Genomic DNA, 18,064 nt, shown 5'->3' with positions numbered 1-18,064 from the left:
GACTGGTTTGGCATCCAAGTCATCAGAATCACGGAACTCTACACAGGCAGCGCTCTTGCGTGCCTGCAAAATACGGAAATTAGAAATCCATGCTCATAGTGCCATTTATTCTGATTTGTCACATAACTCTGGTTCATTATATTCCTTAAATACAATAATGTAGCACACATAGTTTGTCCAAATGTTTCTCAGATGGGGAAGGAGGGGCTCTTATGTATAGGTTAAGATCATGGACAGCAACTATACTTTGATCAGCTCGTATTCGGCGGGCCTTATAACACCACAGATTAATATGTATGTATGTATAATGTATTTTATTTGGAGAATTGCCTTGTGACATCTCACCAGAAGTATTACAAATTATTAATTGAAGTCCTATACTTTGTCTACTTTCTTTAACACGAAAAATACAGACCAGGCAGATCAACAATATCACTCTTAACTTGGGTCTACTTTTTTGGCGTAGTGGTAAAAGCCTAACAATTCCCCGCCGATTACGAGCTGATCAAACTATATATAATCATAAACTCTGCATAAAGATGAATAAGATTTATGAAAAGTTTGGTTTTGACAAAGGTAATGATAATTATGGGAAGCACAAAGGGCACCTGTCGAAGTTACTAATACAGGCTGTCCGTATGCGTTAGTTCGTTCATTCATTTCATTCGGCTGCAAAGCAGACGACTACAAAGTTTCTCCATGTACTACAATTTGAAGCCAAAGAGGTAATGGCATCTGGCAGTTAAAAGTTGTCAAAGTCCAACTGACAGTCCCCCTGTATGCGGCACAAGGATGTATCAAGCTGCTTTCTTCTGAATTATTCTATATCTAAGAGTGCCTTTACAGTGCCATACATGCACTATCTACTGGACCTCACATGGAACCCTGGGGGATACCACATCCATTGCTTACCTTGGTGTATGTCTTCTGATTGTCAAATTTCAAGTTGACAGGATACACATAGAGGTTGTTTGTATACGTTGTATAGGGATGTGAAACATTGCCATTTTCTGGTGCAAATTCCTCTACTTCAAAAGTTGGTTTATCAGAGGGTGTTGAAGGCCAAGGCATGATGGGTACTAGTGATGATGTTAGACAATCTGAAAAAAATTTAAACATTAAAAGCTTACTTTTCTTATTGAACCTGGTTTAAACACTGTACTTTTCAATGTAACAATTTTCACAGCAAACATGTCCACTGCCCATTGTGCAATACATGTTTTGCTGAATCTACAAATCAAATACAGCATATCGATAAGGCATTTGACTATGGTGCGAGAGGTTGCGGGTTCGAACCCTGGCGGTGCCTATTACGCTCTCGTGGAAAAATTGAGTTGGCTTGAAATTCCCTTGGACAAGGAACTTACTGCTAATTGTCTCGTTGTAACCCGTACGAAACTCGGGGAGCTGATCCTGGTTGCGATGGCTATTTGTGGAATGTCTAGGGTGTGCACTCTTGAAGCAGCAAAGTCCCTGAATAGTTGTTAAATGGTTTATGGAATGATGTGGGGCCGTGCGGTCAGCTGACAAACCTGTAAAGTGTGCTGAGGCTTGTGGATCAACGTCTAGGCGTTGTGCCTGTGTGTAGCGCACTATAAATCACTGCGCTTTTTTTTCTTTTTCTTTTTTATATTGGCAAAGGGTTACATAAAAACATATTATCATACCTTACATTTACAACATCAATGTATTATAAATTGCACTAATACATCTGCATGTTTTGAAACAAATCAATGTTAAAATTGTCATCACAATTCTTTTCCAGTATAAAATACCCAATCTGTCAGAGAAACAAGTTAATCCTAGTCCTACAAAACCTAAAAGTAGAGGTGCCATTAGCGGGACATGGGTGGGTAACAATGGGGATCTCAAACAAAACCACCTGAAGTAAGCATGGGCATCACCAGTGTTTTCCATATCGCGCCATGATATCGGCTGTATCGCGACGTTGTTTAAGCTTCATTAAGTTTTGAAACAATTTGAGCACATAAAATGTGACCTCCAAAAATCACTCAATTTGAGACTATTGCAGTGAAATTACTTCTGTTAGGACATGAAAGTATACTTTACACAATATTGTTTCAGATGCTAACAAATTTACATGGATATACAATCAAATAAGTTAAATTTTTGCTTCAAAACTTGCGATCACACCGCATGTAAGTAACCATGTCAAATTTGTCACTTCAGGGTCACTTTCAGGGTCGCGCAATGCATTACTGGGAGATTATTTCAGTCGACATGCTGAATGCTATACATCGTAGGCACATGAAAGCTTAACAATATGGCATCGCGATATTGAAAATTATATCTTAATATCATCGAAACGCACGATATCACCCATGCTTAACCTGAACAGGGTTAACACAGCTTCCCACTCACTTGGTAGACTTCTAGTGAATGGTTCCACACCAACTCGTATCGTTCCTGGTATCTCTGTCAGCTTGATCTTCTCTGGATTCCGCCTCAAGTCTTGCAGCATTTTCAGCAGATCATCATTGGTTAGTTTGGAACTCTCTTGTCGATAGATTGGAGAAAATGGCGACACCATGTCAAGACTGTTGCTGTCGCTGAATAAACGCCTAAATAAATAATAAATAAATGTAGATATTTACATAGCGCTTTATGCCGTAAACAGCCTCAAAGCGCTTCACATTTATTCCCCCGTCATTAGAATATGTCGGAACCATGTTTGCTGCCTACAAATGGGACAAGGTTCATCAGTACAACGACTGTGACTACCTCTAATAGCTTCCAATTGCATTTGGGTGGGGTGAGGCAAGGGAGGCAACGCGGCTTGCCCAAGGGCGCAACACGGTGGTGGGACGGGGACTCGAACCCACACACATCAAGCAAGCTCTCTGATTATGAATACCAAGGCAGTAGCCACCGACCACCGTGTCCATAATGACATATATCAGATTGATTATATCTTATAAATCACATATTTTGCAACTTTAATGCTGAAAATATATGGATGGTAAGTGGCAAGGACCCATTAAAAAGTTAATGAACTCACTTTGCAGCCCAGGCAAAAGGCATTCTGTATTTGGTCATTCTGCTACAGTATACTTTGGCCGATTTCATCACCTTCTGACAGCTCTGTAATCACAAAAAAGTTAGTGTTACCCATGATCAATGACACATTGTTACTTAAGTGTTTAGTTTGTCTTGTATTTCCATGTTTCCAGTGACATATTTAAGTTAACACTACCTCAGATCCAAAACTACAATTTTGAAGGGAATCTAGGATTTCAGAATGTTCGATTTAAAAATGAAAATGGACTGTTCACAAATGCCTTACTTTTCTTCATTACAATATTCATCACACCCAGCTATTTTCAATTTGAAAAATCTGATATTTCAAAATTGGCAGCCCAATTTACTTCCATTAAGCTTACACACAAAGTGACAAGTTGATGGATGTTTAATATCAACTAACCTTTTTATGTATTAAATATATTTAAAGCTTCTAAATTATACACAGGATAGGTATTGATATTTAAAATATTGACTGCTTTGCATATCCCAATGTGCAAAAAAAATACAAATTTGAGGTGATATGATACACCGTAACTGATATAACTTGTCAATAGATGGCACAATATAACTAGTGCAGCTGGTGGTGAGAGACAGAATGAGAAGTTCTGCTAAATTTTTATTGCAAAAACAGATGCCTACTCAAATGACTTTCTTCAAGAGGAAGTCCCACCAGAGGAGTTCTTCTAGGGTGCGCCAAGTCTGTCTGGTTGTCAAATTAATCAGTGACCAGGTTATCTCTTAATTTGACTGGTGCTAATTGATGTTTTATGTTACTGCAACAATTAGCACCTGTCAAATTCAGAGATTTGATAACCAGGCAAGTTTAGTTCACCCCAGAAGAACTGCTCTGGTGGGGCTTCCTCTTTAAGTGCTCTTAAGCTTACCTTGATGATATCACCAGTCTTGAGGTATGGCTCTGTACATGATGCGATATTCCCTTGTAAGATCTTGTCTATTCTTACTACCAGGTAGATATCTGGATTGGGTTGCCGCACAGAAAAGATTCCCTGAAAATCAAAGAAAATATGTATTATTTGACAATTTCAATCATCATTTACTTACTAAAACTTAGTGTGCGATATCAAGCCATTTCTATGGCAATAAAATCATTTAGGATCATTCTAGAGTGCAAATATATATCATCATCATCCTTTCAGCTGCGGAGCAGGCGACTACAAGATTCCTCCAGGCTACATCGGTCTTGAGCCATTGCTGTTAGTTGACCTTGACTCAGCATGCTATCCATATCCCCCAAAAGACACTGGATGTATTTCCAGAACAAGAAATATATATAATAATACAAGTACACTAATCAGTCTAATTTACAATAACCTTCACAGGGACCCAAGTTCTTTGTGCAGAATTTGAAGGTGAGTGTACACTGACATGACTGTCCAGGTTAAACTCAGCGCACAAACATCCCCCTTGCACATCGTCATCATCCCTATATCTTCGTGTCAAAAATTGCTGTGATAGTATGGCGAATCCTCTCGTTTTTCAAAAGCTACGCATGGCGATTTTGTTCGAGATAGGCCGAGCGACTCAGGCTAAGCATACCATATACATGATATGAGATATCACACAGAGCCTGTCGCATAGTTTCTATTCTACGATTTGTGCATGATCAGTACCACATATGGTGTTGCCATTATAGAAAATTCGATTTGTTGTCAGGTAAAACGCAGGTTTTGTTTCCTGTACACTAACTCCGAAAAAGCAATACACTAATTAGCGGGCCTTGCTGTTTGCTGTGGATATATTTTACTGCATTTTATAAGTAAAGATTTTGAAATCCAAAGTAAAAATTGTGATATATTCAACTATTTGAGAAATGAATTATACAAAGGAACCCGTGTAAGATCCAGCTGCTGTATCTATAATTCAATGTACATTATCGACTTTCTTTATCTGCGTCAATAATAGAATATCGATTTCAATCGAATTGAATACATGTCTCCATTTTGAGTTTGTACTACACCTCTGAGCGATCAAGCGATCAATTTCTAGCCAATCAGATATGGTAGGCCTCCTTTTCTTGCGTTCGGTGAAATACCAATCGCCCGTCGCTCACCAACGGAGTATTAAGTTTATATTTATAACACTGGCTGTTGACACTGTGCCTTGCACGATGCGTACTTCTAAGAACCTCTTTAAGGTCCTTGATTGGTCAGTTTACTCTCATGATCAATACTAGTTTTCACATCATCAATAATACTGAAAAAAGTCATGTATGGTGTAGGGTATAGGACGTCCTATTTCAAATGCATTGCCACCCTTATTGTCAACACAGATCCATATTTAGGTTTACAGCCTGCCAAAGGGCCTGGTTGTGTTGTTTCGGAATCCTTGGGAAATGATGTGATGCAGACTCGGACAAATGTGCATGGACACCCCTACACATCCCAACACCCATACACACCCAACACCCATACACATCCCAAACCCCACATACACAGCCTATTAACATATACATAAGTACAAACTATTCCAACAAATTTTGATTTGTATGACTGTGATAGGCTATATATTGGTAAGGAAAAATAGATTCATTTAGGCATTACAAATGTCGCCGGCACATTACCATTCACTCTTTTGCAGTATTTACTGATAACTGGGTCATACTTCCTCTATTCTTAACATGTAATCCCCCATGGAATACACAGGTTTAATACATACTGAAACATGTTCCATTAATAATACACTTAATCCTTCAACATTAAAATATCATTTATTTATTTTATAAGAATAAAATCCAATCTTGCATGTGCAAGTGAGTCATGCTGCAGCATTGACTTGATCCAACCACCCTGTAAAACGGGTCACTCCCAAATTCTAGAAAATATACACATACTCATGTACAGCACTAATTTTTCAAACTTACAAAAAATTTTAAAAACGGCACTAGATATTTAGACATAACTGGGAATGCTATCAATAAATCTTTATTACTCAGAACAAGTTAAAACCGTAGTCACGAATTCAGACTCGGTACAAGTCTAAGGCTTCTATATTTTTAGAGTGCATGCAATAAGCCAACTGGAACGGTATAACATTATTGAAATGGTAGCCATGTTGGGGGACAGTTATAAGGTGACAGAGGGGTAGGTCTCTAGTTTGATTCCACAACCAAACATACTAAAATGCAAGGCTCTCTGGACCTTTTTCAAACAAATATGATGGATATTAATTTTTCCCTATCTTTTGATTAAAAAAACATACCCAAACACAACAAAAACAAACACACTGCACTGTATTATTTTGGAATAGGGATTAATAAGTTACTCCCTGTAGGGAGGGAAAGGCAGGGCAAATCCCTTCACTGACAGCCTGTAATTGATATATGTGACGTGTCATGTCAAAAGGAGACACTTTTGGGCAGGATCGTAAATGGAGAAATAGCCAAAAATCTGCCCGGGGTGATTTTTTCACAATTTGGGTTTGTTGCGAATTTGTGATGTTATTAATGTTAAGAATATTGTCTGATAGTTTCAGACCGGAATATAACTGGCATCTTGTATTTTTCGAGACATTTTTCAAGGCAATTCCTACTATCAACATTGTCAATAATATTTTTAAAGGCCGGTATCTCAATTTGCAATTTTATAATACCATAACTTACGACCTTAATATCTTCGCTTAGGAATGTCCGATTTCATTGGGGAAAACGGCGTTGTAAAGCAAAATATCTCTTTATTTAAGTTATGTTAAAACCTCAAAATTAATAACCTGCCCAAAAGTGTCTCCTTTTGACATGACACGTCACATATACATGAGGAAATTATTTCATATAGAAGACTTCCTGTACTTTGGGAGCACTACATTACTTGCAGACATGGGTATGATAAATCCCTAGATGAACTCTTTTAATGGCACGTTAACAGATCTGTGGGCTATTTAAGGCGGCATTTTGTGTTTCTTGAGGAAACTATAATCCTGGAAAAAATAAGCCGGCCCACTTTGACTGTCTCTAGGTGAATCTCTGCCTCTGCTTCAGCAAGTCAATGTTGGATAAAGTGGTAATGGCAGCAGTACAGTGAGACCCCACAACATGGAATGATGGGGTAGGGAAGGGTATGATACAAAGCACAGAATCAGTGTATTTTGAACACATGACAGATTTCATACTTTGAAGATATGGTATGCATTTGAATTGTTTTGAGTAAGTGCTAAGTATTTTTTTTTAATAACAGATGTGTGTAAAAATCAAGGACTTTGTAATCAATTGAAATATAAGTTACAGCAAATCAAATTGTCCTTGCCCTTGCAAATTGTACAATGCACACTTGAGACACACACAAAAGTGTTCTATACTTTTCACCAATGAAGTATTACTCAGTAGGCATACACCATTTGTGACCTCCTGCTATAAAACCAGGAATGCAAGTTTTTGGTATTATCAAAAAAGCATCCAAAAGCACAACTTTCCTTCATCAAAACACCTAAATATGTAACTTGAGAAATTAAGAATACAGTGACTGTTGGCAGATATCCAATGGTCCAATCAACTCTATTACATTCACATCAATTAAAAACATTAACTATTTGGCCATTTATCAAGTATTAGATTTGGAATGTGTTGGCTAACATGACCAATTAGAGTCACACATGTGTGGTATAATTGTGTGTGGGGGTGTATTACTATCAGTCAATATTTTCTATAGGATGTCACACAGACTTAGCCAACTATGCACTAGTGCTTTTGGATCTGTTTTGATAACTTTTGCAAATCAATGACTTTTATGAACGATCCTGATGAATCTGTTTAGAGTTATGCACTAGTGCTACTTCCAGTTCCAGATACATGACACTTAATTTTTAGATTCAATCTCTTCAGGTAGATGAAACATGCCTCAATCCTGTCATTGATATATGCATGCAAAAACTAGACTGATTTTGACTAAAAAATGTGAGCAAAGCCAGTGAACAACATTTGTGATTTTTTTTACAGAGTGTGGTGAAAAAACAAGCAAAAAATCACCTGCCCAAAGGACCAACTTGAAAGGTCAGTCCGCCCATAAACAGTGTTTTTTGTCGCCAAAACCTTAATTTTGTAATTTTAAATGTTTACTTCCAATAAGATTTTTATTTTAAAATGGCAAAAATGTGACTCAACATCTAATATGAGAAAAAAAAAAGTTAAAAACTCAATATTTCGAAAATACAAAACTTTCTTTTTCAAGGGAGAGAGACCAGCTCTGTCTCTATATATAGTAGGTGTAGAGACCGGCTCCTAGTTTTAAGAGTTCAAAAAAATTATAGATTTGAACCATTACAACACTACACTTAGCAACATAGTCACCACACAACAAACTTAAACAATTGAATGGAAAATGTTGATATCCCTTTCATGACATACCTTCTTTGGATCTTTCAACCACTCTTCATCTAAATCAGCCACATACGGTAAAGTGCTAAATTTTCTTCCATTCTCCTTAGGTGATCCAGCTCCATTCGGTAAATCCCCAAACCTATTCAGGTAAGCTTTGACATCTGGGTGGTTAACATCAATGTGTAGATCCTCGGAGATCTTCTTGTTGTTTTTTGCATCGTAAAGTGCTATTGATGTGAAGAATGGCTCTATCTGTATATTGGAAAGAATGAGATTGATGCCACATAAACCAATGAACCATGCTCAGATGGTACCTCTCTTGTTGAGTCAAGAACTCAGTGTGTTTCTTTTGGTGACCAAGCTTTTGCTGCCTATGCTCCCAGATTGTGGAATAAACTACCAGGTCAAATCAAAAAGTGTACTTTTGAACAGTTTAAGAAGTTCCTGAAGAGCTGCCTATTTCAGGATGCTTATCAGCAATAGTTTTTGAGCTAATGAGCGCTGTTGAACCTTTTGAAATGATTTTGGCGCTATGACAGAAATGTAACTGATTGATTGATTGATTGATTGATTGATCCCAGCAATTCCTATCAGAATGCTTATAAGGCCTATAAGCCCCATTGGCATTGCAACTTCAAGTTTTTCGCTAAGCAGTTTTGGGACACTTTGAACTCTGACCAACAGGGGAATTTGCTTTAATTATTATTCATTGATTTATTATTGTAAAATAATGTTATCGTTAAAAACACTTTAAATAATGAAATAAGGAAATAACCATGCTTTGTTTATCATTTTTTTTTTATTCTAGTAAAATATTTTAATAATGTGTTGTATTCCTGATAGGTCAGAGGGCAAAGTGTCCTGATAGATCAGAGGGCAAAGTGTCCCATAACTGCAAAAACTGGCCCACAATGCATTGTGAATTTTAATGCCGATTTAGCTTATTATATCATTAAAACTTGTTGTATACAACAAACTAATTTTGATTAAGGGTGTGATTTTCGGGTAATTTTGTGCCCGGGTACCCGGCACATTTTTACCCGAAATTGAAAAAAAAAAAAAAAAAAAAAAAAAAAAAATGCATTGAATTTGAATGCATTTTGATATCATTAATAGAGTATGACATGAAAACATGTATCAATTTTCATATTAAAATTACAAAACAATGTGCAAAATTCATTTTTTTTTCTTTCTTTTAGGTCAACCATGATCCTAGCATTTAGGTCTAGGTCCAGAGACACTACAAAACCGAAAAAAAACTTTGAAAAAAAAACTTTAAAAAAAAAAAAATAGGTAATAGGATTATCGGGCGGGACTCGAATTCCCGGGACTAGCTAACACCCTTAATTTTGATGCAATATCATGAATGTGATTTGCTAGTTGTTTGCACAATTTCATTCAATTTGCTATTTTTCAGCACATATTTTTCATTTTTTCATCACACCATTCTGTTCCACCCTGCTTACATTATGTGCTGGCTTCTGGTCTGTGCCTTCTATTGGCTCTCCACTTGAGTTTATTGCAGCTGATAATCGGAACTTTAACTCCTGAAATTCAACCAATATCCTCTTGCCAAATTCCTCTTCATAGGGTTTGATGTCTGGTCCATGGCTTGATTTGTTGCCAATCTGTAAGAAAAAGCAATACAAGTGACCTCAGATGACTTCAAAACGACCTGCAAATTTTGTGACACATATTGATGCTAACTCCCACCAAGTTTCATCACAATAGGATAAATTAGTATAAAAAGAAGTCAAGCTCATATGAAAACCCAACAATCTTCACAAAGTTGACCTTAGATGACCTTCAAATGACATGAAATTAATATTGTTGAATACAGATTTCGTGAAAACTTCCATGTTTGATGTCACAGCTTGATTTGAATCTGTCAGGACAAAATAAAATCACATGCATGTCATATTGAGGACATGTGGAACACATTGAGGACATGTACCACAACATTCTATTGCAAGTGTCTGACATTTTTAAAAGTGGCGTTTTGTGCATGATAAATATTTTTTGCCGAAACAATTAAAAAAAGTTCTGCTACTTAGTGCCTTAAATTTTTACTTACTTGCTGTTTCTCTCTAATTAATGCCCAATTAGCATCCATGTGGGCGGAACATTTTCGAAGTGGGGCGTTAATTAGGCCTAAAAAAATTGTTTGATTGGTGTAACCACAGAGGAGTAAGATAAGACAGAGCGCGTACCACCAGTCAAAGTCTCCGCCTCATCCGATAATGAGGGCCGATTGTTCCATGAAATGCGACAGGCGAGACTGCTACGCAATTACCGCGTATTTTTATGGTCTAACGCGTAATCGCGAAAGCACGCAACGCTCTATCGCGTAAAGGCACGCATCGCTGGCGTGATTGTTTGACACAGCACGATCGAACAATCGGCCCTCATGAATATCGCGAGAACTGGTACCATACAATACACGGGGACTTTGACTGGTGGTACGCGCTCTGTCTTATCTTACTCCTCTGTGGGTGTAACATAAAAAAGTTTTTGAACTTCCTTCTTTTTTTTTTTTTTAGTTTTATTTCTTTTTTTAATTTTTTAATTTTTTTTTTCAAATTTTTTTTAAAAAAAGTCTAGGGTCGGGCCTATTTTTAGGGTCGGTCGGGTTACGCCAATCAAACAATTTTTTTTCAGGACTTAGAAGTGAATTTTCAATGAAAAACACTCACAAAAAACCCTTCCGGAACTCACAAAATACAACTTCCAGTTTGAAATACAACATGATGGCATCCATGCAGGGGCCACATATCATTGGATAATACTACAAAATTAGATCTGTAAGTGCGTTTTTATGCAAGAATATGATTTAATTAGTTAAAAATAAACATTCTACATTCTAAATTAAATCAGGAGTACTTACTGCCATTCTAGGGTATAGGATGAAAGGATTGAGTCTGTTTTCTTTCCTTCTCTGAGCGTTGGTCCTCTCATTTTCCTTGGCATATCTCTGTAACTCTGGATGTTTACTCTTCTCAAGACCTGACAAGAAAGACTCGGGCTTCTCTGGTGACGACATGGATTCATCCGCATATTCTGAAAAATCATTACAAAATAATATTCTCTTCACCATTTTATCTTAAAACTTTCAAGGGGAGTCCTTCTCAGCTGCTCTACAGTTAATATTTGTATTACTTCCGTGGTCCAGGTACGCGATGGTGATCAGCGATTGCGTAGAAGTGGCAAGGTCTCCTCCTGTTCTGTGCGCCGACAACCAATGGGTCAACTGTCTTGTTATCAAGACCATTGATCTGCCAATCAGTATGATTGTTGATCACTTCTGTGTTTACGCTCGTGTATGCTCGGCGCACAGCACAGACCATGGAAGTAATCATACAAAATTAACTTTGGCACTTCTTTTCTGAGGTCTTTTGCTGCTCTATTTTATAAGAAGTCTTTTGGTTGCTCCAACGTTATTGGTGAGCCTATTGAGTGGTCAAATTTAACTGGGGAGCCATGTGGACAATTAAATATTTTCAGCATTTTGGCTCTCCTTACTTCTGATGCAGGCATCTTTTTGATTGATACAACTTTTGAGCAACTTTTGAGGAACCTTTTTGCCACCTGAACACTAAAGGTGCCTTCAATTTAGGATGCTTTAATTACACTTTTATTAGGAATTCAAAGACATTTTAGCTACCATCTTTATACTTTATAATATAATATAATAAAATTATAAGGTGGTTGCCCCCTCACTACATGCCTTAAGTTTCCTGCATGGCAAATTAGAGGACCGTTTTTTTTCAATAAGTGTTTTTCAATTTCCTAAGTCCCATATTTTATCTTCAAAACTTATGTCCAAGCTTTACCTCCAGTATCTAAGTCATCCATGGATGATATGCTTTGTTTGTCTGCATTAGCATCTGCTTTTGTTGTTCCAATACTTGATGTAACATATTGTACCAATCCTGCATTTCAGCATCACTCTCTGCGGCAATGTTGTACCACGACTTGTCTTGCATCTTTAACTCTAAACCATATTTCCTGTGCTTTGAATTCTGTGGATGAGTGAAAGAGAAAACAAATCAAGTAATGATTAACCCTAATTCTGCAGAAGCTTTTTTGTCGAGGGGAAGGAAAAAAGTAAGAAGATGAAGAGAATTTTATTTTCTCGTGTGTGGTTTTGAGCCCCCGACCTCTTGGGTGCTAGACACACGAACTGCCAGACCTTGCCACAGGGATTATACCTTGGCCGGCCAAGCTTTCGGTGCCCATATGTGCTTTCGCATGATGACACAATCGTATCACATGGAAAACTTGCGCTCACAGTTTATTGCTGCTGTAGCTTTTTGTGGCTTTTGGTACGGTTAGAATGATTGTAGAATTTACTTTTTGAATAACCAAGATTTGGTCTCACACACCACAAAGTTGTTATAGTCCATCTGCCATGTTCTGGTGGTGATGGGCAGCACTCAAACAGTCCAATTGGGCTATTCCATTTAAAAGCCACTGTCCCCCTGTGGAAGGCTTTGGGTATATCCTCCACTAGAGGGAGTATGAATTTTGAATTGAATGGAAGATATAGATATGGCCATATTACAGGGGGAGTATGGCTTTCAAAATGAATAACCCTGACCAATTACATATGAAAAACATACTCCCTCTGTGGGTGATATTTCCAAAATCTTCCACAGGGGTTGTGTGGATTTCAAATGGAATAGCCCATTATCAGTCAAATGAAGATCAGCATAAGCTCTTGTTTTTATTTTTTCAATTTCCTTTATGTCATCTTTATAGAGGGTAGCAATTGATGCAGTTTCAGTAAATATTATTATTACATCAAGGGTAAATCAACCAAGTAGAAAAATCCACACTGAATATTGTCCTCATCTATATAGGTCATTTTGCTTGATTGCATCACATATGTGATGTGATCAAGCAAATTCAGTCGGAAGTCGGAAATATTGATTTTCAGATATAGCCAAACAAAGACAACAACTTCTTTTGTTGCCTATTGTTTTGAAAAAAACTTAGTCTGCTCACATCTTTTGAATTGGTTGTCCAAATTCAATGGGGTTTTCTGCAAAATGTAGCTTTGCAAATGCTGTTTACAATTCTATAAGAAACTGAAATTTAATATGTCCGACTTCAGACTGATTTTGCTTGATCACACACATATGTGTTTATAAAGCAAGGTGCCTGGGCAATTCCTAGTATTGGCTAGTAGTCATAGCTCCAGAGGGGTAGTTGACCTTTATGCATTCATATGCTGAAGATTTATGAAGATTTTCAGACAGCTACCATAGCTTGGTAGGAAACTTGATTAAATTAAGCATGAAAGCAGTTGGGACACAATGATTAAGTAGGGAGAGAACTCTGCAAACATAACAATATACCTAGATTATATTGGAAGCAATGGGCTATTCCAGTTAATATCCATATTACCCCTGTGGAAGATTTGGGAAATATGTTCCATAGGGGAGTATGTTTTTCAAATGTAATTGGTCAGGGTTAATCATTTTGAAACTCATACTCCCCCTGTATTATGGCTTTACCTTTATCTTCCACAACTGGAGTGAGTATTTCAAATGGAAGCTACCCAATTGCAGGGACTGTCTTTTGGAATTTGCAGGAGAGCATTAAATAGCTCTTCTGGAGCCTCCTTCAAGGAGAGCTGTTTAGAGCATTTACAATAGAGTGTACGGAGAGAATGGTCAAATAAGGAGAGCTAAAATAACTCTCCTGTATCAGATTTACGGAGAGCAATAGAGGGTGAATGCTCTCGCTCTCCTCAAAATTGTCTATTCTATTTTTAACTCATACTCCCTCCGTGGAAGACTTTAGCTAAATCTTCCACAGGGGTAGTGTGGATTTTAAATGGAATAGCCCAATGTGCCTGTACCACACATAAAGGAGTATCAAGGTAGGTAAGGTTCATTTGGTGCTGCAATGAAAAATGTTAGGCTAGGCCATTCAGAGTGAATTCTGTGACAAGGGTCCAACTATATCACGCTGATATGGGTCCAAGATTACAACAATCCATAATTCTCTGATTCAATTCATTGCCAATTTCAAACAAATTGATGCTTAATCTTCACATTTACCTTGATGACATCCATCATTGAGCCTAAGAAGAATGTTCTAATAAGATTAAGAACAACTTTCCAGAAGAATCTATTTTTAGAACTGTAAGAAAGGGTCTGGTCATGGACTGTAAGAAATAAATTACCTTGGGAAACATAATTTACAATATAAATATTACCTTGGTGACAGCTGTGAGTGAGTCTAAGTAGACATGTCCTTTTGCTGCATCACTCCTTTCATCCTTGTGATATTCTAATAAGAATGACTTGTCTGCTAATTGCTTCAGATAGAAGAATCTCCTCTTGTATGACTGAAATTAACAACAAAACACAATCACAAAATAGTGTCAAAAGCTTAAAATTTTAAACTCAATAATTTCATATTATTGTACGAGGTCCTGCTTGCAAAGCACTGAAATAGTTTAGCCCTATTCAGATACTTTTTGGCAAAGGGGAAGGTAAGAAGAAAGAAGACGAAGAGAGAAGTTGCTTCCTCCGGTCCGGTTTTGAGCTACCGACCCCTCCGGTGCGGAGGAAAAGACCTGGGATAGCAAGCCATGTGCGTTTACGCTGCCCAGCCAATCAGATCACATGAGATCCTTGCGACTGCTGTCTCTGTGCTGTGGGATTTTGTGGTATTTGGTAGTATTATTGTAAAACTAATAAGATTTCATAAATCAAATCAAATCAAATATGTCATGGTTTACTGTTGGTAATGTGGAAAACTAACAAAGTTTGTCAATCCTGTTCTTAAACCCCTGCTTTAATGCTATATCAAAACAACTTCGCTCTCAATTATTATGAATATTCCTCAGACCCCACCTCTGCTCTCAATTACACCTAACAATAATATACTTTTGTATTGGCTTAAAACAACCTACCCTAAAAATAGGGCTTACACTAAACTTGTTCTTATTTTTGGCCCAGAATCGCAAGCAGTGCTGAAGTACATAAATATCACAAGATGTCAGTGCAACATTTTCTGTATTAATGCTAGAAAATGACAAAAGTCATTATTACCCTAAGCATCCCGGAGGTATATTCACATGGAGAGCAAGCCTGGAAAGAAGCAGGCGCCGAGCGATTTTTACCCTACGGTTACTGAGTTTTAACGCCTGGATCCAACCAAAATTACACGCCCAGGCGCCAGAGAAAATCTGTATTTTGCGCCCGGTATCAGTGCTCAGAAATGGCCCAGTAAAACTTCGTCAGGCAAGTTCATTTCCGCTCAAAATATTGGCCATTTCAATGTATTTTCAACAAAATGCAGTGCCAAATCTTATCTTTTACCTAATATTTCACCAATTTTCCTTGATATTTGCCTTCAGGGCTCATAATTTTTGCAGTATTTTGCCTTGTTTTCAGGTTAGGTGATCACCACGATCGCTAAACATGAAGGCGGCCATCTTGAATTTTGGCGACATTGTTTCTAGATATTTAAAATTTTCCTAAAATCACGAAATAAAAGGCCAAATTGAATAAAATAAATGAATTAAAAAAAAAAAAATACTAAAAATAAATTTTTAAAAAAATAAAAAATAAAATAAAATAAAATAAAATAAAATAAAATAAAATAAAATAAAATAAAATAAAATAAAATAAAATAAAATAAAATTAAATTAAATTAAATTAAATTAAATAAAAAAAAATTTAAAAAAATAAATAAATTAAAAAAAAAAATAAATAAATTAAAAAAAAAAAAAAAAAAAAAAAAAATAAAATAAGACTCAACTGGTCTGTTCAGATATAATAACATTCATTGTATAACTTGTTATTTGTGAACTTGTGACAATAATTAATAATATAATAAGTTAAATAACAAATAACATGGATCTAAAAGTCTCAGGTGAGCATCGAAAGCTATAGAAATCACAAAAATAAGCATTTTGATACTAAAAGAAAAATGACTCCTGGCTCTTTAAAAATGGCTCCTGGTTCACTAGAAAATTACAGGACCAGGAGCCGCTTTTCCAAATGTTTGGCTCCTGGTTCAGACCGACTTATTTCCAGGCCTGATGGAGAGGCAACATGGGCCCGGTGGATACCCACCCATGCTATAACTGCCCTGGCCCACAGCACCTGCCCATCTTCCTCAACATGCTTGGGGTAAAATCAATTACATATTTTACCTACCTTCATAAACATGGTCTCATTCCTGCTGCCAAATGGTGTCTTGTACAGAAACCCAGACTTGATGGTCTGTCCTGATGGTGAGAGAAGAGAATCATCTGCTTTGGATTCATCACTCTCGTCCACCTCATACTTCTGCTCAGGGAGGATATCAGGTCTTGTTAATCTGTTGAGAAGAAATAAACACAAGATGTCATCTAGCTTTCATAGTGACCACTTGGCAGTTTACAAGACATCTTTCAAGATGTTAAAACTTGTCCTTCACCATAGCCTGGCATGCCTGGAAAAATGGGGGAACTTAGTAAAGTACAGTACAGTAATGCTGTAAGATGTTGGGGCATCGATGGGCATTTTCAAATCTTTATCAGAGGTGTGAGCCAAAGTCAAAGGTGGGGAGGAGCATGAGCTAAAGGATGCCAGTATTATACAAACATCCATACATCTGTTGCAAACTTGCAATATAAGAGAACTCTATAAAGGTATGAATTAATGTCAGAATTCTTGGTGATATATTGGCAGAGAATCCACAAAAAGCAGGGAATGTCTGCCACATCAAAATCATGATTGCAAATTAAAGCCTGTCCAGTAGTTATTTTTGTGTTGTTTTGTTTTGTTGTTGTGTTGTTTTGTTTTAGCTTGGCTTGCCAGTACGGAATTTGGCATCAAAAGTTGGAGATGCTGCTGTTCGAAAAGAACCAATTTTTAAAGGAAAGTAAGTTTTTTTTTTAAAACTACCCCATCCCAAATGAAAAATATATTCCTTGCCCCTGGTCATAGTGGCTTAGTAATTTCTCACAGCTTTAATACTTCATGCTTGTGTGTCCCTACATGTGTTGGTCATGAAGTGAACAAGTAAAATAAGGCAGACGTCATGAATATAATATAGATTTCCAAGCAAAGCTACAACAAACATTCAAGTCTAGGTGTATTGTTTAAAGTGCTCATATTTCAATGCTGGTGCATATTTTAACTAAATGCAGGGCTTACAATTGTGTAGTTAATAATGTGAGAAAGGCAAGCCACAATTGAATATGGTTGCCATACGACTCGTACTGCTTGATAACATCACGCATTGCAAGAAGCATTCAATATTAAAACTACATTTTGCATATATGGTTAGGATTTGGTCTACCTGATCATATCCCTAGGCTATGACCTAATTAACCTATATTCTGTCACAATCAGGGCAAATGCGCTATTCCATTTAAAATCCACACTACCCCTGTGGATGATTTTGGAAATATCTTCCACAGGGGGAGTATGAATTTCAAATGGAATGAACACATTAGGCAGCTCCATTTGAATTGCATACACCCTATGAGAAAGATTCAACCTGAATCTTTCACAGAGGGAGGAGTGTCAAATAGAGTTGGTTAATGGGCTAATTCCATTTGAAATTCATACTCCCCCTGTGGAAGAGGCTTCCAAAATCTTCCACAGGGGAGTGAGGATTTTACATGGAATGGCCAAGTGGAATTGAAAATGAAGCACACAAACATGTAGAATGATTGGATAGCTT

The 18,064-nt window shown here is 37.1% G+C and overlaps 1 protein-coding gene across 1 annotated transcript in view; it reads right to left on the bottom strand.

Moving 5' to 3' along the window:
• Positions 1 to 18,064, bottom strand: part of LOC140154513 (dedicator of cytokinesis protein 9-like) — a 163,169-nt gene that overhangs the window by 111,645 nt on the left and 33,460 nt on the right. The window contains 12 exon segments of the mRNA XM_072177083.1: positions 1 to 63; positions 913 to 1,100; positions 2,383 to 2,582; positions 3,020 to 3,102; positions 3,927 to 4,049; positions 8,399 to 8,623; positions 9,838 to 9,999; positions 11,256 to 11,428; positions 12,202 to 12,258; positions 12,261 to 12,390; positions 14,595 to 14,726; positions 16,549 to 16,711. Coding sequence (XP_072033184.1) covers positions 1 to 63; positions 913 to 1,100; positions 2,383 to 2,582; positions 3,020 to 3,102; positions 3,927 to 4,049; positions 8,399 to 8,623; positions 9,838 to 9,999; positions 11,256 to 11,428; positions 12,202 to 12,258; positions 12,261 to 12,390; positions 14,595 to 14,726; positions 16,549 to 16,711 — 1,699 coding nt within the window.

The sequence above is a fragment of the Amphiura filiformis genome, chromosome 6 (assembly GCF_039555335.1).
Source record: "Amphiura filiformis chromosome 6, Afil_fr2py, whole genome shotgun sequence".
Classification (NCBI taxonomy): Eukaryota; Metazoa; Echinodermata; class Ophiuroidea; order Amphilepidida; family Amphiuridae; genus Amphiura; species Amphiura filiformis.
The sequence above is the reverse complement of the archived record's forward strand: the minus strand, read 5'-3'. Positions and strand labels throughout refer to the sequence as shown.